At 46.6% G+C, this 22,803-nt stretch overlaps 8 protein-coding genes across 8 annotated transcripts; 4 read left to right on the forward strand and 4 right to left on the reverse strand.

The window, feature by feature from the left end:
* The first annotated feature begins 97 nt into the window (after positions 1 to 97).
* On the forward strand, positions 98 to 1,245 carry TrAFT101_011885 (uncharacterized protein). The gene is made up of 4 exons (XM_024902699.2): positions 98 to 215; positions 278 to 312; positions 365 to 512; positions 565 to 1,245. The coding sequence occupies exons 1-4, from the start codon at positions 152 to 154 to the stop codon at positions 1,038 to 1,040; spliced, it is 723 nt and encodes a 240-aa protein (XP_024757685.1). The 5' UTR covers positions 98 to 151; the 3' UTR covers positions 1,041 to 1,245.
* A 337-nt stretch (positions 1,246 to 1,582) lies between these two features.
* On the reverse strand, positions 1,583 to 4,378 carry TrAFT101_011886 (uncharacterized protein; the record flags this gene model as incomplete). The annotated part of the gene is made up of 3 exons (XM_024902698.2): positions 1,583 to 3,869; positions 3,941 to 4,051; positions 4,137 to 4,378. 3 exons carry the CDS (start codon positions 4,376 to 4,378, stop codon positions 1,604 to 1,606), a joined length of 2,619 nt encoding a protein of 872 aa, XP_024757684.1. The 3' UTR covers positions 1,583 to 1,603.
* Positions 4,379 to 5,125: 747 nt separating this feature from the next.
* Positions 5,126 to 7,582, forward strand: TrAFT101_011887 (uncharacterized protein). Its single transcript, XM_024906920.2, has 4 exons — positions 5,126 to 5,318; positions 5,379 to 6,468; positions 6,548 to 6,880; positions 6,934 to 7,582. Exons 2-4 carry the CDS (start codon positions 5,848 to 5,850, stop codon positions 7,507 to 7,509), a joined length of 1,530 nt encoding a protein of 509 aa, XP_024757683.1. The 5' UTR covers positions 5,126 to 5,318; positions 5,379 to 5,847; the 3' UTR covers positions 7,510 to 7,582.
* Positions 7,583 to 9,770: 2,188 nt separating this feature from the next.
* On the forward strand, positions 9,771 to 12,281 carry TrAFT101_011888 (uncharacterized protein). Its single transcript, XM_024900745.2, has 2 exons — positions 9,771 to 10,609; positions 10,668 to 12,281. The coding sequence occupies exons 1-2, from the start codon at positions 10,536 to 10,538 to the stop codon at positions 12,085 to 12,087; spliced, it is 1,494 nt and encodes a 497-aa protein (XP_024757682.2). The 5' UTR covers positions 9,771 to 10,535; the 3' UTR covers positions 12,088 to 12,281.
* Positions 12,282 to 12,285: 4 nt separating this feature from the next.
* On the reverse strand, positions 12,286 to 14,433 carry TrAFT101_012079 (uncharacterized protein). The gene is made up of 5 exons (XM_024908578.2): positions 14,246 to 14,433; positions 13,804 to 14,177; positions 13,027 to 13,749; positions 12,942 to 12,957; positions 12,286 to 12,871 (listed from the first exon to the last, which is right to left on the reverse strand). Exons 1-5 carry the CDS (start codon positions 14,379 to 14,381, stop codon positions 12,423 to 12,425), a joined length of 1,698 nt encoding a protein of 565 aa, XP_024757681.1. The 5' UTR covers positions 14,382 to 14,433; the 3' UTR covers positions 12,286 to 12,422.
* Positions 14,434 to 14,827: 394 nt separating this feature from the next.
* TrAFT101_011889 (uncharacterized protein) lies at positions 14,828 to 16,450 on the forward strand. The gene is made up of 3 exons (XM_024905403.2): positions 14,828 to 15,478; positions 15,566 to 15,863; positions 15,931 to 16,450. The coding sequence occupies exons 1-3, from the start codon at positions 14,951 to 14,953 to the stop codon at positions 16,347 to 16,349; spliced, it is 1,245 nt and encodes a 414-aa protein (XP_024757680.1). The 5' UTR covers positions 14,828 to 14,950; the 3' UTR covers positions 16,350 to 16,450.
* Positions 16,451 to 17,018: 568 nt separating this feature from the next.
* CEL3B (glycoside hydrolase 3) lies at positions 17,019 to 19,658 on the reverse strand (the record flags this gene model as incomplete). The annotated part of the gene is made up of 6 exons (XM_024906919.1): positions 17,019 to 17,945; positions 18,026 to 18,431; positions 18,491 to 18,885; positions 18,950 to 19,107; positions 19,178 to 19,489; positions 19,565 to 19,658. 6 exons carry the CDS (start codon positions 19,656 to 19,658, stop codon positions 17,019 to 17,021), a joined length of 2,292 nt encoding a protein of 763 aa, XP_024757679.1.
* Positions 19,659 to 20,361: 703 nt separating this feature from the next.
* On the reverse strand, positions 20,362 to 22,217 carry TrAFT101_011891 (uncharacterized protein; the record flags this gene model as incomplete). The annotated part of the gene is made up of 6 exons (XM_024900756.1): positions 20,362 to 20,943; positions 21,001 to 21,255; positions 21,327 to 21,616; positions 21,680 to 21,763; positions 21,826 to 22,059; positions 22,154 to 22,217. 6 exons carry the CDS (start codon positions 22,215 to 22,217, stop codon positions 20,362 to 20,364), a joined length of 1,509 nt encoding a protein of 502 aa, XP_024757677.1.
* Between the last annotated feature and the right edge of the window lie 586 nt (positions 22,218 to 22,803).

Genomic DNA, 22,803 nt, shown 5'->3' on the forward strand with positions numbered 1-22,803 from the left:
AAGCTCAATGACAAGGGTATTGTAGTATATATATCAAGAAGAATCCAAGCAAACGATATCTCTTCTTTACACAAACTCAGTCTTAACTATCCAACTCAGGCATCGGAGCACTCATAAGTATAGTTTAGAAATCGCCGTATCAGCAACACCAATGAAGCTCTTCTCTATCTTCACCGTAGCAATCGCATCGATGTCTACAACCGCTGTGGGAAGCAGTAAGTACTATATGAATCTCGAATTTGGGTTGATACTGATATCTCTTTTCTTGCAATTATAGCGTATCCTTATGAGAGGCTTGACAAAGACAAGGCTGTATGTTAAAACCTCTCTTTATGACCAACTTCCACACTAATACTACTCAAAGGTTCTTCTTGTCGTTGATTTGCAAGTTGGCCTTTACAATGCTGTCCGAGACTTTGATCCGGTTACGTATAAGGAGAGCATTATTGGACATGCCGCCATTGGTCAACTGTTTGACCTACCAGTTATCTTGACGACTTCTGCAGAACAAGGTAAGATAATCCCCTTGCCTACCAAAATTCAGACCTAAGTAGATATCTACAGGACCAAATGGACCATTGCCAAAGGAAATTACGGACATGTATCCAAATGCAACTTATATCAAGCGCCAGGGTGAAGTTGACGCCTGGGACAATGAGGATTTCCGCAATGCTGTTAAAGCTACAAACAGGACTCAGATAATCATGGCTGGCATTGTGACAGATGTTTGTACTGCTCATCTAGCATTGTCTCTTCGTTCTGAAGGATACTCTGTGTGGGCCAATGCCGAAGCGTCGGGTAGCTCTTCTACATTTGTCCGCGACGTCTCTAACGATAGGATGAGACATGCAGGTGTGCAGGTCGTCAGTCTTTTCTCTATCATTTGCGATCTCATGAGGGACTGGCGTAATGTTCCTGGTGCCGCGGAAGTATTTCCTTATCTTGATAAGTATTTTCCTGTTTACGGCATGGTTGCTAGGGCTCATGCCGCTGCGACCACCAACGGAGTGGTTCAGCCAGGAGAGGGTGGCCTTATCTAAGCTGAATGCAAGTTGGATTTGTGGGAATAGACTGATAGGTTGCCATGGAATCGGGTGGTTTTGACGAAAATATGGATGCGTTTTGTTTTTGAGCAGATGTAGCTGCTGACCTTGGTATGGTTTTTTCCTGTATGGTTTTCCCATGCCTTCGTGCGAATGCAAAGGTTATTTCGTTTGGAATACTTGTTACTTTAGTTGCTCAATTTATTGTTATTGATATTCTATAGCTATTTCTCTTTTTAGTAGTCTATTCACCAGGCATACTGTGTTTCTTGTACATTATTTTGTTAAAGACTCTGTTGAAGTCATGGCTATCCACTTTTTCCTTCCGCTATTGGCCGACAGTGGCCATAAATTTATAACTGGTTACCTAAATTCTTATGTCATTCTCCTTGCGATGGTCTTAGACCATATGTCTTTACGAGTGATAAGAAGCACTGGCAGACATTGCCAAAAAAAATATCTACAATCGCGACGGGTGGTATATGGGGTACCAAGATCAATTAATATCACAATAGTGAGCTCAAATGACACTATGTACAGTTCATCCTATCATTATATTCTTAAGATCTCCTCGGCAACGTGCTGATCTTTGTAGCTTGACCAGTCAAAGTGAAATTGAACGTTTGTGGTCCATTGACGTCTAGAGTGAGGGTGTATGAACCGGGGTAAATCCATCTATCACCATTGGTATCTGCACGTGCCAATGATCCGAGGTTTACTTTCAAAGTCAATTGCTGGGTCCCTCCGACACCAACGCTCTTGACACGCCCATATGCAGCCAGTTGCTTATTGGGGTGTGGTGACGGACCTGCGTTTGTGGATGAGAGGAACAGGAGACCGACATAGTCGGACGCAAGATTTGCCTTGCCGCCGGTGTTGTGAACGTTCACAACGAGCGTCGCAAATACCGATGTATCTTTGACCGCTCCTGCGTTATTAACAATAGTTGCAACATCTGTGCCAACAGTGCTTGTAGATTGGAAGGACACAGAGAAGTTGGTATAGTGCAAACCGTAACCGAATGGAAGAACTGGCGTGCCAGTGTACCAGGCATATGTGCGTCCAGGAATGCCATTGCTTGGTCGCAGGTTCATATCTTGGATATTGTTGTTATTGATGTAACTAGCGGGGTACTGGGTAATAGGAAGTCTTCCAGCTGGCGGGTTTGCGCCGGTGAGAACATCAAAAATGGCATTGCCGCCATCCTGCCCTGGATATCCGGCCCACAGAATCGAGTTAACATTGGGGTTGCTTAGCAGGGAGCTGTCATCAATCTGGCCACCTCCAAACTGAACGATCACCAGAGGCTTGCCCAGGTTTGCCAACTGAGAGATCAGACTGAGCTGGTTTCCAGGCCAAGTGATTGAGCCGCGGTCAAAACCTTCGTTCTCTACAGTTATATCAATTCCGCCGAGGTAAACAATGACATCAGAAGAGCTTGCAGCAGAGAGAGCAGCACTAAATCCGCTAGTGTCTTGGGAGTTAATAGCAGTACCCTGAGCATACTTGACATTACCCCATTTCTGTTGGAAGACAGTCAAAGGGTTTACCAGGAATGGTGCCGTGCCGGCGTAGTTGCCCTGCATCTCGGTTGTGACGTCAACCCATGGGCCAATAACAGCGACATTGGAGAGGGTGCGAGAAAGTGGAAGAGTCCCGTCATTCTTCAACAATGTCATTCCTTCAGTGGCAGCATCGTGAGCAAGTGCCTGGGTTTGAGTGGTATTGACATTTGCCCAGCTCAGCGAAGCGTATTTGGCTGGCTGATCAAAATATCCGACCTTGATCAGCGCCGAATATAAACGGACCAATGACTGGTTCAGAGCAGCTTCCGACGTCAAAGAGGCCTCTACCGAGGCGTTCAAGACGTTATAAGAGCTACCGCAGTCGAGATCGGTACCAGCATTCAGACTCAAGGCAGCAGCTTCAGTCAGGTTGCTGGCGTAGTTGTGGGGATCAAAAACGTTCTCAACAGCATCGCAGTCAGAAACGACATAGTTGAAGTCTTCAGTAAACCCAAAGCCATCTCGTAGGACATCTTGCAGGAGGTACTCGCTCGCGCAAGCTGGAACGCCATCGACAGCGTTATACGCGCACATGACAGAGGCGACCTTTGCGTCACGAACGCAAGTCTCAAACATTGGCAGATAGTAGTCAGCCATATCTTGCTGAGTGGGATTAAGATTGTTGCCCGTTCGGCCATTTTCAACGTCGTAGGCCGCAAAATGTTTGCAGGTTGCGATTATCCTGAGGAAATCAGGGTTGATTCCTCCTTGAAGACCACTAATCAGTGCCAGGACATAGCCTTGGATGCGGAAGGCATCTTCTCCTGGAGTCTCCATGCCTCGACCCCATCGCGGATCTCGGAATGGGTTGATATTTGGCGTCCAAAAGTCAAGTCCAGCAAATCCGAAATTTGCAAAGGCACGCGCTTCCGTACTGATGGCGGTGGCAACGCTTTGGACTAGAGCATCGTCAAAGGCAGCAGAGAGGAGAATGGGCATGGGAAAACTGGTTGCAGCACTAAAGTTGGCACCAAGAGGCGACTGAAACTGGACACCAGTACTGCCAGCAACTCCGTGGAGTGCTTCATTCTGCCATTGGTATGCGGGCAAACCGAGTCTTGCACTGCCGGAAGCAGAACTGCCAACGTTGGAAACCTTCTCATCAAGTGTCATAGGCTTCACAATCGCAGCGGCTCTGTCAGCCATGCTAAGAGTGGTATCGCAGATATCATTGCTGCACAGTGGATCACGAGTACAGTCCGGGAATGAAGGCGTCAAGGGGGGATTTGCCGAGGGGTTGGTGACGGAGTAGATATTAATCCTTCCAAGCGTGAGTTAGCCTGGAACATTCCATGATACATCAAGATTGTTCAGAATCATGGGATGACATACATATTTCCACCACCACATATCTTGCTGGAGTCCGCGGGACATGGTGAGCTGCATTGGCTCTCATCAGCCTTTATGGCTGTGCTCTCAATACGATGCCCGCAGAAGCATTGTCTTTCAACAGTAGAACAGTCAGTCTCAAAATGCTAAAGGTTCAATGTTTAACAAGTATGAATTCCAGATCTTCCAATATACTTACATGGTAAACTCGACACCAGCAAACTGATAACCAGCCGCACCACACACGTTGGCGCAGTACTGCGGCGAGTTGAGGTTTCCAACCGTCAAGAAAGGGCCCGCGAGATCGCGAGGCGAGTTAGGATCATGGTAGCACCCTACGTACGATATTTGCGCCTCATACGCGGGCAAACAAGTTCGAGATTGGGCGGCATGAAAGAGAGCCATGGAAAACATCCATGGTAACAACTGTAGACGCGCCATGGCTGACTTTGAAAGCGATGCACCAGACACCCTGAGGCATCAGAATATCAATCTGAGCGCCCGGTTTATAGCGATGGATCTTATTCCATATTTGCGCAAAAACAAATTCCCACCCATTATATACACCTCCCAGTTGCATATGCTCTCCGCTTACTGTCGCCCGCAGCATTCTGACTACATTAAAAAATGGCTTCATAACCTAAACCCGCTTTCTTAATCGAGCAACGCTTATAACCCGACGGGTGTGACCATGTCCGGTTTCCGAACGCCTGATTTTTTTTTTTTTTTTTTTTTTTTGCGATATGCCGATCCTCGCCATCTGCGGAAAGCTCACTCACATCTCCAACTCATCTTCTAACGATGCTTCTTCTACCAAACTAGCGTTGAACGACTAAATCATTGCGTCTATCGTCTTCCCCATATTTTCCCGTCTCCTAAAGGCTAGATTCCCGGCGGCTCGTTCGTTGACAGCCGTCGACAAGGCTTTCCCCGCAGCCTCAGCTGTCACCCCTCCCTGTTAGTTGGTGAAGCCTCTCAACAGCTACGCTGTAGAGGAGGGAGAAGCTTGCAGCTAGAGTTACGGACTATGGTTAGGCTTCAAATGTTATTTTCCGGCTAGATCTTGCAGCTGTTTAGCCTAAAGCCGCAACGCCAGCGCAACGTGAACGTGATATTAGTGGCAGATGATTTGAAAAAGTCCCGGCCCCGGGTACCCAATAATTCCTCCATGCATCGCCAATCCGGCAATCCACCTTGAAGCTAAGCTGTTTTCCTGGTTCTCAACCTCCATCTGAGATCTTGCTCTTGGTTGTCGTTACGCAACATTGGCATGCTTGTAGGTGTCTAATGCGATGGTGGGGACCATGCGTCTCGTCGTGGTGAGTTGACAGGGAACGACCGAGATTACTGCCGAACCGAGTGAGCGCCGGACACTTTTGTGGTAGGTGGCTATCGTGTTTGCTCTCCCCTGAGTAATCAGCTATTAATCCGCCATTCACAGAGTCTTTCTCTGACTGTCAATTGAAAGCTCGAAAGTAAAGGGGCAAGCGTGGAGCTTCTTGATCGGGCCTAGTCTGTTCCTAGCTGTAAGATACAGCCAAGATATACCCTATTTTTGACAACTACGACAGCATCAGACCCGGGCACTATCGATTTTAGCATCGGATGATTGTGGGCTTACCTTGGTACTTGCTCCAGTTTCAATGTGGTATCGTTTCTGAAACACGTAAACTTCCCGTTATCCGACTATCGGGAGAGTAAGCGGATAGTACGGATTATGATGAATTAGCCCGTAGCTAAAAAAAAAAAATAGGAGAACCGAGCTGGATAGATAAAAATGCAGAGAAGCACTAAGGACGATCCTATTTCTCCAGATCTTCATTGCTCTGATAGGCACTCCAGCTTTTGATCGCTGCCTATAAACCTCTGACTTCTTATACAGGGTTATCAAATCGCACTAGCAAGCCAGGATGAAGAGTGTCTTCAAAGGTAGCCTGCTGACTGCGGCTGCATTGCCGGCGCTGGCATCCGCAGCTTGTATATCTTCCGGAGACCAGAGCGTAATCAACAATGCCTTCCAATCTGGAGGAGCAAATACCGTTGTTCAACTCTGCGCCAATGCTTTGATTCAGATCACCGATCAAATCACCTTCACCGCCGATGGCCAGGAGCTCTCCACACAGGGCTACCCTACTGACAGCTCTAGAGCTACCATCGAGGTCGCTGTAGGCAGTTCTGCTAGCACTTTGATTCACGCTAGAGATCTCAACAACATTCGCATCAAGAATATCCAGCTGGAAGGTAACCGACAGAATGCTGGCTTTTTACCAGGCGGCGACGCCAACATCATCATTGGTGGTGTCACTTCCGGCGGCCAGGTCGTCTCGAATGTAGCATCGCGGAACACCCGCAGCTGGAGCTGTCTTCATGTTATTGGCTCTGGCCAGGATAGCAACCCCTGCAGAAACGTTACCCTTACCAACAATGATATTGGTCCCTGTGGTCAGTCTGGCACCGATTCCAATGGTAACGGCCTGTGGGCCGATGGTATCTCACTGGACTGCACTGCCTCTTTAGTACAGGGAAATACTGTAAGCGGCAATGCCATAGAACCTCCTGATGCGTTTGATGCTTCTAAGAGAATACTAGTAGCTAACATAGCAACGCTAGATTACGGGTAGCACAGATGGTGGTATTGTTCTCTTCGGCTCTCCTGGTAGCACCGTCACCGGTAACACTATCATATCATCTGCGGATTATCTAGGATTTGGTGCCATCAATCTTGTCGATGATGAATACGACGGTAGCTACGCCGGCGTGACCGTTACTAACAACAAAATCCAAGGCAATAAATTGTTCAACATTGGTATTGGCATTGGCTCGAATGTCTGGTCTTTCAACGACCCCTCGGCACTGTCCGGCCCAGTCACCATCACTGGCAATACCATTAGCGGACATGTCAGCTTCCCCATTGCCATCAACGGATGGACCAATGGCATCACAGTATGTGATATACGTGCACTAGTTACTTGCGGCCGTCACTGACATATCTTCAGGTCACAGGAAATACTGTATCGGGCGTAACATCTCCCAAGTCCAGCTTTGCTGATGCTTCTCAATGCAACTCAGCGATTCAAAGCGTATTCAACTCTAACGCAAATCTCATTTACTACCCTGCTGGAATTTCTGGATCTCAGAACCTCCAGTCTGGTTTTGTTGCCACTCCTGGTAACGCGACCAACTTCTTGTGCTCGACTTTGCCGCTGCCAAACTCGGTCACGTTCAGCCCCGGACAGCTGACTGTTGTTTCCGACTCCGGCCCATTTGCCACTCTTCATAATGTTATTGCTCAGTATCAGGGCGATAATAACTTGGTGGTTCTCCAGGGAGGTACCCCTGTTTGGGCATCAGGTCACACTTTGCCCAACGGTGGAAACTGCGGTAGCCCTTCCGGATGCCGACTGATTTTTGGATCCGACGGTAACCTTGGATCTTACTTCAACGGCGCCCAGCAGTGGAGCACCAACACTTCGGGCTCTGGAAAGTCCATGGTTGTCCTAAACCAGTCCCCTTGGATCCAGATTAAGGACGGCTCTGGTAACGTTATTTGGGATACTACGAAAAGTCAATAGCTGTGAAAAGACGGCAGAGTTGATCCTGTACATAGTATATATAGGTATACATAAAAAAAAAAAGAACTTGGTAGCTCAGTTAGCTGCTTGAAAGCTTCAGTTATTGTTCCAGAAAGTCAAATATTGGCTATGTCTCGTAGAAAAGATTCCACAAGAGTAGTACCTATAGCTGTTTAGCTGAGGATGCAAGCGGGTAATGAAGATTGACGATTTTTTCACTCTTTCTTGCCTTTTGACAACTATAATTACTGCATACGAAAACCTATCCGCTTGTACTGGCAAATTTTGAAGTAGGACAGAGTTGACATGAATCAAGAATATGTATTTGGTATCGACTACAACAGGCTGTTTCCAAAAAAAGAAAAAGACTTGGCTAGTGTTTAAATTTGAGTCATTACTTAAAACTAAGACATGCATTAAGCATAAGATGCTTTCTTAGGGATAGCTATCTGTGATTAGCAGTTTGACATACATCAGCTAGGCAATATTATAGACATAAGAGGTTGCTCGCATGAATTATTGTATTTGCTGGCATGTGTGTTTTATCAACAGAAGCTATGGTATGCAAAGGGAGCAAATGGAGAGGCTCAAACATTTAAATTAATACTCTTGATCTTAAAAGATTTTACATTTTGGAACTGCTTGGATATAGAACCAGTGATATAGTATGAGACCAGTGATGTAGATAGCTGTGAGGTAACCTGACGAAACCGTGTATCCTACCAGTAACCTTCATAGCCTTTCAAGAGTTCTTTTATTTCATATATAATTTGGCCCAAAATCTTCATATAAACGCTGCCTTGTAAACGAAACAACTGGCGGGCTTGAGTTTAGAGATCCAAAACTCAAATGTTTATATCATACTAGAATCAAACGAAAGACACAGCCGTTGAATAAGATTAGTTAGTGGTTTGCACGAAGTCAGTCAGCAAGAGTTAAGATTGTAGAAGTGGTCAATCGTTTCTATGAAATACGACCATTCTAATGCATACGTATGCGTGCACCTCGCTAATAGTCAAGTGGCGGATTTCTAATGAGGGAAATGAGCCCAGAAAGGTGCCTAGGATCCTCAATAAGGCTAAACTATCTCCATTGTGTGGAGCTTATTGCTATAAATAGCAGCTGATGGCAAGGGATGACCAAGCAGGAACAGCATGGCGATCTGGCTGGGGTTGTGGTAACTGATTCCTGGACTTCAAACTTGGATGCCGCGAGACCATTTTTCTCCATCGAGCCGGCGAATTAATAGTGGAGCGACATGAGCTCGCTACTCCAGAACTGGAAGCTATTCCTGCTTGCACGACCACGTACTGCTACCACGAGGCACATCGACGTCTGATTGCATTGTCTAATTTGTTTGTTCATTAACAGATTACCGCCGGGATGGAATGGTCCTATTTGGAGTTAAAAATAGGACAGAAGCCAAATACTTAAGAGTACACTAGTCAATGTCACACAAGCTTTGATTAACTGTTTACCTCTTTGCATTGAGTGGAGACAGCTTGGGAATAATCTTAAAACTATCTCGCGTAATCTTAAAAAGAGGGAAAACTTTCATTGTGGTTCTTGCTCATTCAAGAGAGAGAGGGAGAGAGGCAGAGGGGATATAACTGATACCTACTACGTACTCCGCGTACTCCGCGTTAACTAGCCTCAATAAACCCATGGTTGTGGATCTTGAACGAAGGTGAACAGCCTTGGGCTACTTCTGTATTGAAGACATGCGTGTAGGGATAGATGAGACAACTATTCGCTCTGTAAAGTATGCACCGGGATGCCAAGTAAGTCGAAACACCGACATAATTCCGTATTCAAGGCTGAGAAGCTGACATTGGATGAAGTCTCTCGCAGCACCCTACACATACTCAGCCCATCGGAAAATATCTTCACAAGAATACAAAATGTGACACAGATTGCATACAAGCACACACGCCCACCCAATTACTGCACGACACTGAGTGACGAGCAAGACTATTGAGCTTAGCGTCTCGGAGGCAAAAAGTGGCTGCCAATCCCTCCCCTAGCCCCGCACATCATCACAGGGACGGCCCGCGTATAGACCAATAGAGTAGCCCTGGAGGTTACATTTCTTTGTGATCACAGCAAACACGCCTAATGGTGGTATACCGGGCGGCTCGGCGAAGAGGTTACAGAGCATTTAGTGTATTACGTTTATGGAGTTCTGTCTTGTTGAGTATAAATGATCCGGGGTCCATGGAACGGATAATCGGAACGAGTTCGTAATGCCTTTCCCAGTATTCAACACGGCGCTCCACTAACTTCTATGAGAACAAACGTCACGATGCGACATTGTGGGCTTTGATTCAAGCGAAACCACGGATAGTTCGGCTCCAAGTAGGCCAATCTAGGTTTTCGATCTTTCCATTTTGAGACATCATGCTCCAGTAACTAGACTGCTGTTCTAAGAATAGAAGAGAGCCTTTCGATGATTCATCGAATGGAGAACTTGAAGCGCGCCAACAGAGACGGCTTCAGAGATACTCTTATTGTGTTACAGCCAATGGGCAAGCCCCTTTTGTTCAAGATTCTACTTAGGAGAGATTATTGCTTGCTTAGGTTGAACGTATGAGGTGAAATGGAACTGTGCATCACAAGTCCAGATACTGTTTGGGCGGCAAGCCTCCCTTGTTCCACAAGCAGGGAATACATCGTATAGCAGTTCTTCAACGCTGCCTAGAAGTGGATTACTGGCTGCATTGAAAAAAGTTGAAGTCGGTCTTTGCATTGTTACCAGGGAGGATCATGCCTCGATCGGCAATGCTCGGGGAGTCATCGGAAAGTGACAACAATGCGGACCTCTTCCACAGAGGATATGAAGAGTCACCGAATTCGAATCTCGGATCCAGAACTGGGGATATGTCCCTGGTGCCATTTGATATAAAAGCTCCAGGCGCTACCCTCGAAATTCTATTCATCACTCGCTTTGTATCACCAGCATCTGGCAGACAAGGTAGTGAGACACCACTAGTTGAGAGCAACAAGAGAACTATAAACTCTTCATCAATATGCACGCAAAGCTTTCTTCTGCGATAGCGGGCCTTATGCCCGCAATGATGGCCATAGCAGCCCCAGCTCCTCAGTATGTCAAATCTCCCTCTATTAGTTTAAAAGTTGGCGGCTAACAGATCATGCGGCAGGATCCAATCTCTTGGAGGGAACACTGGAGCTGTTGCTGGTGTCACTCCTCCTATTGCTACTGTCACTGCTCCTGTTGGTAGTCTTTATGGCAGCACCAGCCTCCAAGGCGGCAATGCTGCTAACATCCCCGACACTAGCAAGGAAAGCGCCGAGGTTAAGAGTTTCAAGGAGGTTCCCGGCCAGGATGCTGACTCCAGCCTTGGTGTCTATCTCGACTTCGAGAGCGTTGATGAGCCACAGCCCATCCGTGGTGCCTTTGGTGGCACAGATGCCGGCCCTCGCACATTTGAGTACGAGAAGCTGAACCCTGATCTGTTTGCGGCCCCTGGTACAGACTCTGGAGCCGTTCCCAATGCTGTTTGGCCTCTTGGTTTGTCTCATAACCGACCTGGAGCCTCTGGCAGAGCTGGCTGGGCCCGACAGCAAAACACTGCTGTGCTCCCTAACGCCAAGGACATGGCAGGTGTCGATATGAAGCTTGAGCCTCACGCTTACCGTGAGCTTCACTGGCACACTGCCGGCGAATGGTCCCTGATTCTGAAGGGCTGTGTCCGTGTTGCAGCTATCAACGACGAGTCTCAGACTTTCACTGACGACCTTTGCGAGGGAGATGTCTGGTTCTTCCCTGCTGGTGTTCCTCACTCAATTCAGGCCTTCGAGAACGGTGCTGAGTTCTTGCTTGTCTTTGATCAGGGTGACTTTGACGAGAATGGAACTTTCCTCATCACCGAGATGTTTGCTCGAACCCCTCGATCTGTCTTGTCTAAGAACTTCCGCGCCCCTGTCAATGCTTTCAAGAACCTACCCTCTAATCAGCTGTACATTTTCAATGGTACTCCTCAGCCCAAGGATATCAGCAAACAGAACACAACCGCTCCTGGTGGATTTCTTAGTGGTCCCAACGGCTACACTTTCCACTGGTCTCAGCAGAAGGCTTACGAGGTCCCAGGAGGCTCAGTCAAGATCCTAGATCCTACTACTTTCCCCATCGCCTCCAAGTTTTCTGCTGCTCTTGTTACTATCCAACCTGGCGCTATGCGAGAGATTCATTGGCACCCAACTTCTGATGAGTGGGATTACTTTATCCAAGGCTCTGGCCGTGCTACTCTATATGCTGCCCCCAGCTCCGCCAACACTTTCGATTTCACTGCTGGCGATGTCGGTTACATTCCTGTCGCGAACGCGCACTACGTTGAGAATACTGGCACCGAGGACCTGATCTTCTTGGAAGTGCTGCAAGCCACTAAATTCTCTGATATTTCAGTTGCCCAGTGGCTTGCTCTGACTCCTGAACAGACTATTATTGACCACTTGAACATTTCCAGCGACGTCATTGCGGCCCTGCCCAAGGAGAAGACACTCCTTAAAACTGGAAATACTAACCTTACCGAGATGGTTGAAAGTGGCAAGGCTTACTAAGCTAACATGAAGAAATAATAGTGGTAGAGACTCAAGGTGCTGAGTCGAGAAGTAGGTGCAAGGAGATATGTTAAAGATGAGTTTACGTAGAAGACGTTAGCCGGTGTTTTATTATTTACCGCCTCTTCTTTTTATTTTTACAAAGTCATTGCTTTAGACGTTTATCATGTATATACAATAAATGATGAGATTCAATTCACAATATGAAATGTTAGTCGAAAGTCAACACACTGTTTCTCTTATATTACATTTGATTTGTGAAATATGAAACATTTAATAGCCGTGGGAATACTATGACTGTTGCTCCGCCACAAATTCTATTAGTGCCTCTACTTTCAGTTATATACCACATCAAAACCCGACATATCATCAAGCGCCTTGCGAATTTCCTTTGCATACGTAGGAACCCCGCTGGGGTAACAGACCGGTTCAAGGGTCTTGTTAGGGTTACTTCCACCCATATAAGTTGATCTCACGGTCGGAACCAACATCTCGTTAGTGAGATCGACGATTTTCTTCTTCCAAGCTACAGATGCCGCGTGCTTCGGATTTATGTATTTAATACCATTGAGCTGCATCTTTTGAATGCAATCGGCGATCCAGCGGCCTTGCACTTCTATGGTGCTCGGGCCGTTGCTGAAAAGGGTTGGAGCTTGAGGGCCGTACAGATAGAACATATTGGGGTACCCGCTTACGGTGAGACCTAGGTATGTTTGGGCGCCAGAGAGCCACTCTTCGTCGAGTTTAGTCTTAGACAGACTCTCAAGCCCTAGTTGTGTCATTGCTGTAAAGAGATTAGCGGAATTGAAGTCAACTATAATATCAGCTCGGGATGTCCTCTCTGTGTATCGTACCTCCCGTCACAATATCCTATACGAAGACCAGTTAGCATTGTGCCGCTTGGTGTCATAAAAATGTTGGGGGTGGAGGGTTGCATACAAAGCCCGTTGCTATCGCGATCACGTCAGATTCATGGTGCGTTCCATCTTCAAGAATGATACCAGTTTCATCAAAAGCCTTGATAGCGTTGTTTTTGATGTTTACAACATCGACATTTGGCCTATTAAACTGCTCATAGTAGTTATGCTCGAGACAAGGTCGTTTAATCCCGAAATAATGAGGCATGTCCAGAGGAGCCAGTATATCCCTTTTTTTCGGGTCTTCTATACGACTTCGGATTTTCTTAGCCCAAAAATCGTAGGATTTTCTATTTGCTTCTGCATTGAAGAGGTTGTCTTTGTATAGCGCAAGCCAGAATCGGAATCCGCCACCATTCCACATTTCTTCATAAAATGCTTCTCGGTCTTCGGCCGTGTCGTCGAACGTGTTCTTCTCAGCCCAGTCATACATGAAGCCTGCGAAGCTCGTTTCACGATATCTAAAAAGTTCTGGATAATATTTCTTAGTCTTCTCTTGCTCTTCAATGCTTAGATCTCGTCTGCGCAACGGAATCGTGAGATTGGGAGTGCGTTGGAAGACTTTGAGTTCTCCAGCTTCGGGGCCCCAGGTTTGTACTATTTGCACTCCAGATGCCCCTGTGCCTATAACAGCACATTTTTTGTCCTTTACACTTATCTTTTCTTCCGGCCAAAATGATGAATGGTGAATGGTGCCTTTGAATTTGTCAATTCCAGGCCAGTCAGGGATATATCTTTTGGCCGACTGTATAATTTTAGAAACATACGAGTAAACATGGCTGGAAGGAAAGAAACTTACGAATCCAGTCCCAGGGATGAGATACTTGGCCTTTGTGATTCGGCCGTCTTCGGTACGTATGATCCATTTTCCTGCCGCCAAGTCAAAGTGTGCTCCAACTACAACAGTGTTGAATGCGCAGTCTTTTTTGACTCCAATGACTTTATCAACGTGATCAAAGTATGCTCGCAGATCCTCATAGTTGGGATAATTGTTTGACCAATTCCACGACTTCCATACTTCAGGCCAGGAAAATTCGTACTCAGGCACCTCAGAGTCAACTCCAGCACCTGGATAGCAATTCCAACGCCAAGTGCCACCAATGTCATTACCAGCTTCAAATATATATGCTTTTAGACCAAGATCACGAAGAGTCTTAAGCACAAAGATACCAGCTAGGCAGTAGGTTCGAATTAATTAGCATCAGTGAAGGCAAACATAGGAAGCCGGTATTTCTTCATACCGAAACCTGCCCCAACCACAAGGGCATCTATTTCAAGAGTGTCTGCATAAGGACCAGTTTTGTCATTGTTTGAAATGGAATAGTCTGCCAGCCCAGTGTTGAACTTCTTGGGCCCTAAAGAAATATTGTCTCCCATATTGATGTTGTATAAAGCTTTGTAAGGATGTGTAGAAGGTGTGTTAATTCGATTTTGAATACGAAATGAAATAAACCATGCTCTGTACACAAGAAGGATCTTTTGAATTTAAGCATAAATCTTATCTTATATCAACATTATTACGTCAAGATATATTCTAGTACCCACCTACCGCCTCCCCATCAGTGCGACATTAGATAAGGTAAATAGTCAAATCATTGGTGGCGTCGAGCTTCTTGCATTGCATAGCTGAGGCATCCCTGCAGCTGTGCGCCAGGCCTACGTAAAATATGTTACATCCTGCAACATCTCCACGGGTAGAACCGGATAGAAGAGGGGGATGTATGCATGCGGAGCCATATTGAGGAATAAATGCAGATTTAGATACACGTCATGCCTGGATGATCATGGGATTCGCTCGTGAGACACCTCGGCAAGTTTGATAGCTTGGCCCTCATGTGAGAATTGTATTAAAAGATAACTATATGGCTGAATGAAAAGCGAACATATTACATGAAAAAATTGTTCCGGTTTCTGATATTGAACTTGGTTTTTTCGATTACCAAAAAATGAGTTTCAGCGCTCAAACTCTGTCTCAGCTCCGTGACATAGTCGACAGAGCTTGTCTTGACCCTCAAAAAGATATCCCAGGCGCTGCGATCGTGGTCATTGGCAAAGATGGAAAGGAATTGTTCGCACACTCTGCTGGTAAGCGTGGTTTGGTATCAAAAGATCCAATGACTCTTGATACCGTTTTCTGGATTGCATCGTGCACTAAGATGCTCACTGGCTTGGCTTGCATGCAGCTTGTCGAACAAGGTGCCTTGAAACTGGATGACGGGGATCATCTTGAAAATCTTGTCCCCGAACTTAAGGAAGTACAAGTGCTACGTGAAGATGGAACCTGTGAGGCGAAAAATAGAAAAATCACTCTACGAATGCTATTGAGCCATACTTCTGGGTTCGGCTACACCTTTTTTAACGAGAGGCTGAGAGATTGGTCTTTTCCCGCTGGCGCAAATGAATTTTCTGGAAGAATTGAGGATATCATTTCTCTGCCTTTGCTATTTCAACCCGGCGAGGGATGGGAATATGGCGTGAGTGCTCATCTCTATCTTTCTCAACGAATTTAAATTCTTTTGCATACTCATAACCTTCCTGAGCTGCTAACATCATTTCATTAGACAGGCGTTGATTGGGCTGGACTAGCTGTTGAACGGATAAGTGGACTTGGCCTCAATGCATATTTACAAAAACATTTGTTCGAGCCTCTAGGCATCGAAGACATGTCCATGTTTCCTAGCAAGGACATGAGAAACAAACTTGCATACATGCACACGAGATCCCCGGATGGCATCATAAGGCCACGGGATCACCTTCTTCGAACTCCACTCGTTGTCAATCTTGATGATGTGGCTGAGACAGGCCGGGTGTTTAATAGTGGTGGTGCCGGCATGTTTGCAAAGCCCCAAGAATACTGCAGTAAGCCATATCCCTTCCTTAATGACTCACAGTTGAGGTAAATTGTGACACCTAATCGGGATATCAGAAGTATTGGCTGTTTTGTTGAACGACGGCACCTGCCCACGGACAGGTGTCCAATTACTGCATAAAGAGACAGTGGATGAAATGTTCCAAAACCAGATTCCACAGTTTCCAAATTACGGCCGCCAGGGAATTCCCGCCTCCAAACCAGATTTAACTAACGTTATTGGCGAGCTGTATCCGGTCCAGGATATTCCACCACAGGGCTGGGGGCTTACATTTATGAAGGCCAATGGAGGTACTACTGGCAGATCTACGGATGCGGCTCACTGGGCTGGATTAGCAAATTTATGGTGGTGGTGCGATCGAGAAAATGGAGTGGCTGGGATGGTATGCAGTCAGATACTTCCATTCGCAGATAGCCGAGTCATCAATCTTTGGATTGAACTGGAGGCTCAAGTGTACAAAGCACTTTCTAAATAGCTTACGTCGCAAATTTCTTGAAGAACCATCTCACTCCAGTTTGATTGTACGGCTGTCGCTCATAGATACCCATTTCAATTCCCTTAATGGCTGAGCTGCCGAGTGGGATATTGTACATTTTACTAAGGCAACGTGGCGTGATGTAATCATTTCAGTCATGTAAACAATATGGTCATGGTTGTAAATACTGTTTGTAGATTATTAACGCCGTATCAGGGTTGGGAGCGGATGATCCAAGCGGCCAGACATAACATCGCATTCCAACCACGGTTAAGTCTAACCCTTTGACTTCAGTGGAGACTTATGATATAGGAACAAGTAAACATAAAATACACCATAGTATTGAGATATGGGCAGTGTGTTTGCGAATAAGGCATGATCTAAGTTAGATAGTTATTCGACTTATAGCTTGCCAAATTTCATTCATCCTTTTGAGCCAATTTATCAACGTGTGATATTGTACTTCTGTAAATGTTTAGAGCTAGTTACCAACTTCATGGAACCTATGCAAGAACCTGGTGGAAGAATTAAAAAGCTAAAGCACTGGCTGATACGACGAAAGCTTCCCCCTCCCTTAGCGGCCGTGATAGTATACACGGTCGTGTTGGCATGGCAGCGTAATTTTTTTTTAAGAGCATCATATAAATTAGTGCGGTTCTAATGAATTAATTAATTATCCGTAACTCTCACTATCCCCTGTAAACGGATATCTCGACTGCTCGCTCCAACAGATATCTTGTACTCTCCCTCTTGGATAACCCACGCCTGTGAAACTACATCCCATACACTGAGGTCTCTTCTCGTAAGCTCAAAATGAACTACTTCTGACGTCTGGGGAGGCAGCTGCGTTTTATAGAAACCACGCAACTGCTTCGGTGGGCTATTTGGGATAGCCAAATAGAGCTGTGCGACTTCCTGTCCCGAAACAGGGCCGTCGTTGGTGATGGTTGCAGAAACTTTCGCCACAGGTTGCCACAGCTTATCGTCATTGCACTTCGACTTGGAGAGACGTACTGAAGGCTCAATTGACAGGGATGAGTATCGGAAAGACGTATAACTGAGACCATATCCAAATTCAAATCGCGGCGTGATTTCCTTCGCATCAAACGCGCGATAATCCAGGTAAACACCTTCTGTAAAATCACACTGTGGGTCAATGTCGTCTGCAGAAATACGCTTGCACGGCGCATATACTGAATAGTCGCTTTCGTTCTTTGCGATTGTGTAAGGCAGCTTGCCTGAAAAGTTGGCTTCGCCATAAAGCAGCTTCACGAGAGCCTCGCCGCTATCCTGACCAGGTAAGTGGGCGATAATAGTAGCAGTAACGTTGGGATGCTCAATCCACTTGTCAACCAGGCGGATACCTGCGGCATGGATAACGACAATGGTATTGGAACATTTGGAGGCCACGTTTTTAACAAGGTCATCGCTGAAATCATCGTGTAAGCCCTCGCGGTCCCAGCCCTCAGTCGCAATAGCATTGATGAAAACTAGGCAGGCATCGGAAGCAGCATTGACGTCGGGGTTGGAAGAGTCGAGATCCCAGTTCACCCAAGTGCCGTTTTCGCGAGCTCGGCGTTGGATAGCACTGAGTGGCTAGACAAATGTTAGCTAAAAGGAGATTCAACATTGTTCAGGGCAAAAAATATATTAATTCAAGAAGTTAGTTCACATACATCGTCAATGTAGGCTGGTGAGTTTGCGCCCGCTCGGCCGCCAGTGACGATTGTACCTCCCCTCGCGGCTTGGTCAAAATGAGCTTCATGGCCCAACACAGCTTGGCCCATCTCTGGAGACGAAGTATATCCATGCTGGAACAAGAGATCGGTGTTTTTCGTGCGTGGGATAGTGGCGTCGTAGCCAAAAACAGATATCATGGTCAGTCTATGTTTAAATGGCAACGTGTCATTCAAATTCTTAACCAAGACATGTCCTGCTATAGCACCCTCCAAAATTACGGGCTTTGATGCCGTATCTCGTGCATCTATCTGTTCATGGGGCTGCGTGAGTTGTTTCAGGCCAATACCCGGAGTTGGGAAATTGTCGCCGTCTTGGCCGGCTAAGTACCATGCGGCAATAATCCTTCAGCCCGTATAGTCAGTACAAAAGGATGTTGAGACGATAGTAGAAGGGATTCTTACCGTGTTGCCATGTCGGTTACTCGAGCTTCGCTAACCGTCCCATTTGCGACTGCGTCTGTCAGATTCTTGCCCCATGCGCCAGCAAGAGGCATAACCATGTCCAGTCCTGCTTCTGCACTATCTATATCGTGCTGCGCGTCCCAGTCTAGCATGACGAATCCTTTGAACTTCAGCTCAGTTTTAAGGATGCCATTCATCAGCTTATCGTTTTTGCATCCATATGTATTGTTGATTCTGTTATAAGAGCACATGACAGATCCCACACCAGCATGCACGCTATCCATGAATGGCCATAGATAATACTCGTGTAAAGTTTTATCATCAATATTTGCAGACATAGCTTCAACTCCAAAGTATGGACGTCTCAGTGTCTCTTGCTCATTGGCGATGAAATGCTATGATCCAGAATGGTTAGTATTTCGGATAGGCAATCTAAGCATCTATATGATACGGCGATACCTTGATATTGGCGATTACGCCGGCTTCTTGCATCCCAATAATGGTTTCAGCATTCAATTGGCCAGAAAGATATGGATCAATAGAAAAGCCTTCCCAGTTCCGACCGCCTAGAGGCGTCCGCCCCAATGGGCCAGCATTTGGACCAAGCGGTACGTTGACTAATGGGGTGGATGCTTAGTATACAGCTTTCTCACTCAAAAATTATTGGCCGAGTATAGAATATCTCACCTCCTTTGGCCTTGAATTCCTTGCCCATGTAGAATCCTCTTTTATGTGTCAGACTTCGGTCCCAGCTTGCACCGATGTGGATTCCAGACGGATAAGAGTTGACCATGTCGGTTGCACGAACTCCATTTCCAGCATCGTGAACACACATACCGGGCCATCCCAAGCGAGGGACAGAGCCAGTGTTGCCAGCGCAGACATTATCGCTGTGAAATCCGCGCGTGATGTTAGCTTTTTCTTCCAAAGTCATTTGCTGCACCAGCTTTTCAGCTCGGCGATACGCGTGTGCCCATTGCCCATTGCCTTTACTGTGAGCTGCCCGGTATTAGCAAATATTCGCTATATCTATGAAATAATAATAATAATCCAAGGGTGCCATGGAAAACACACGTGTTAGGGCGATTTGAGATGCATCTGAGTTCGGGGGTAAGGCCGCGACGACGAGAAACAAGCTCGCATAGCTGGACAGCGCATGCAGCCACATGGTATTGATATATCAGATTTTGCTCCAATCTCATGAACTTCTGCGTTGCAATCAAATCACAAATTACAGCCTTGTCTGGGAGCCTTCCAGCTTTAATACTGGCTAACATATGATGTCGCCTCAAGTTTGAGCATCGCGTTGGATACAAGCTGGGGGCTGGGCTCCGTTCACCGCTGCATATCCGCTATTCCCCAGCAAATAGGAACCATATCCGGTGCGGGGACCAGGCATCAGAAGCTATGAGAATCCCCACCCAGCCATAGTGCGTCTCGTAGTGCGACAGCGGACGCCGAAGCCGTCCCGCTATGTGAGATGACCGTGTCAAGGCTGGATATTGAAATGCGTCGTACAAACGCAAAGTTGAGTTGGCCACCACCCAGCGGGGAATCGGAGAATTTCCCGACGAGTTTTTCTGGAATGAGTTGCGTCATGTTGCATAAATTACAAAGCATAAAATTCTCTCTTTGAACAGCCGCAAGCTTGTTGAATCTTTCCTGAAATCACTAGCACAGACGTTCGTTTTCGTGATATGACCACCAGGGGTCTTCCGATTGCTTGGCCGACATTAGGCTCCAATAGAAAATTCCGTGCGCTTCTCGTGAGTGTATTTAGTGTCATTCTCGCCGCGCGGCAATGGCAATTTCGGGCCTTAGAATGCGGACCGTCGTTGTCTCAATAGTAACCCGATTTCATCCGCCTCGTCTCAAGTAAAAGAAGGAGGAATATCATAAGAGCTGACGACGGTGTTCAGTATGGCTGATGCATCCGCTTGTTCATTGCCTTGGAGATCTTGTTGCGCCCAGATGCTTCGAATGATATGCTCCGTAGAGGTTAGATTACTTAGCGGCCTCTCATTGATCGCGTTTTCCAGCGCTGAAAGAACTAATAGCCGGTCGCTGTCGCCCTCTGCTTGCAAAGCCAGCATGACCATTATGAAGGGCCTCTCGCACAATCCAAGATCACGCAACAGAGCAAACCCTTCTTCGGCACTTGTACGTGACAGCCGGGAGTCGGCAGCCGACCCGCGGACCACTCGATCAAGGTAGATGAGGACCGCAAGTTGGTACATGCGAGCAATCGTGACGTAGCGCTTCCTACTTCCGGAGACGTGGTAATCTTCTCTGTCTATTCCAACGCATGGATGCTGATTGATGTCTCTGATCTTACTTTCGAGGTCGTAGATTGCATGTGAACTGCGCTTCGAATTGTCTCGGTTGTTTACGAGGTCAATAGCCTGGCTAAGGAATTCTAGAAGCTCGAGTGAGCAGCCTAGGGTGCTGTGAATCTAGGTGTGCTTTACTTAGATATATCCATTATCGCCGCGATATGGGGGGGTCTATACTGTGCCAAAATGATCATAAGAGACAATCTGGGCGATGAACATGTCTCGCTGGGCAATGGCTGCCATTTGTGGGGTGCGTTGCTGCCAGTGTTGCAGACTGAATTTATAGAGTACACTGTGGTAAAATACCCAGTCCAAGAGAACCGCGTGTTCCCCTTCAATCTCTCGACGGTCTTGATAGCTTGACTTGACGATGGTCATACAGCCATCAAAATGTACGGACCAGACGGTTGTCTTGCCACTTGGACAGAGCACCTAAGGATGAATGAGTATTCCTACCAATACGTACAAATAGTATATAAGAGGGCAGCCAAGTCACTACAAACCTCGTACAGACTTAGGAGCAAGCTTGCAGCGATAGCTTGAGCTCTACACCTGGGATCTTTGATACGATCAATGGCGCCTTGCAAGGCCGCAACAGCGTGCATTTGATGCAACGTTGCCTCATCTGCCTTTTTGAGATAAAGATACGAAATGGCGTTCATGGCGTAGCGGACGGCAAGAGATGAAACGCCATCGTCTGTGAGCGACATACGGCGCAGAAGGCCACATACATCTTGTCGGAGGTCTCCTCGAGAGGTAATGAGTCGAACAGCCGATGATATTTCATTATCGTCTAGTGTATTCAGCATTGCCAGTTTTGAAACCAAAATCATGAAAAATGCCGGAGACAACTTACATATGGGACATTTGTTAGTGCCGAATCGCGGGAGCTTCGGTGAGCGGACTGGCGATGGTGGTGTCCAGACACCAACTCTGTTCACTATCCAATGAAGTCATCATCAGCACGACAAGTTTGATCATAGCCAGTCCTCCGAAGCTCACATTGAGATTTTGCATCAAAGTTCTCGTAGTGGAGCATGACGTCCCAGCTGGAAGTGTTTAGGAATGCGAAAGTGTCGGTCTGGTACTTCTGAGGCGGAACAGCCGCCGTAGCAGCCCGGCGCTTGTCGCCAGAACGTGGCCATGATAGATTATAGTCGTAGCCGGAGCAGATCTTCTTTCGCCGTTTGCATGAAGAACATACCGGCATCAACCTGTCACAAGCAATCTTGCGGTCTAGTAGCTGTCAGTCGTCACAGTACCCTTAAAGGGTTTTTCTTCGCGCAGTTCATGGTGCAAAATCAAGCTAAGAACTCTCACGGGAGCATACGTTTGCAGTTGAGACATGATTTCTGTCCTCTAGGCGTGAAAACTATGACTTCTTCGGTGGCCATTATGAGTTTAGGATGCTATGTCCTGTAATTATCTGTTAGCTGGTATTTGTCGCCTCTCAGAATGGGCCGTGATTGCAGATATCATGCAGTAGCCCAGAGCCACACAGTGTAAATAACGACCCAACTCGCGTGCTCAAGGCGGCTCCGCACCATCTTCAGGCAGCGAATAGGTCCTAGCATTGGGCGGTTGACTCAGCTAAGCTTAGACTTAATACAGTGTGACAAGGAAATAGGAACTCACTGGAAAACGCAGGGAATTTGTCACATGTGCTCAACTTAAGATTCGGCCGAATGCAGATGTATGACCACTCGGCAAATTGAAGTTATGTGAATCCCCATAATATAATTGTATAAAAATAAATGCGAAATAATTTATCACAAATTTAGCCTATTTTCCTTTGAGTAAAATCATATATTGGTGCTTCAGCGGGCGTGCGTCAGTGTGAGACAGAGTCATAGGTGCCCCAGCTTCTCTACAGGATCTAATGGGCGCTCCAGATGAAGAAGCATTGAACATAATCCAATTCACTACCTGTGCTTTTGAAGCAGACTTACGCTGTTGTATTCTGCCACAAAAACAAACCAA

This window comes from Trichoderma asperellum, chromosome 7 (assembly GCF_020647865.1).
Source record: "Trichoderma asperellum chromosome 7, complete sequence".
Lineage (NCBI taxonomy): Eukaryota > Fungi > Ascomycota > Sordariomycetes > Hypocreales > Hypocreaceae > Trichoderma > Trichoderma asperellum.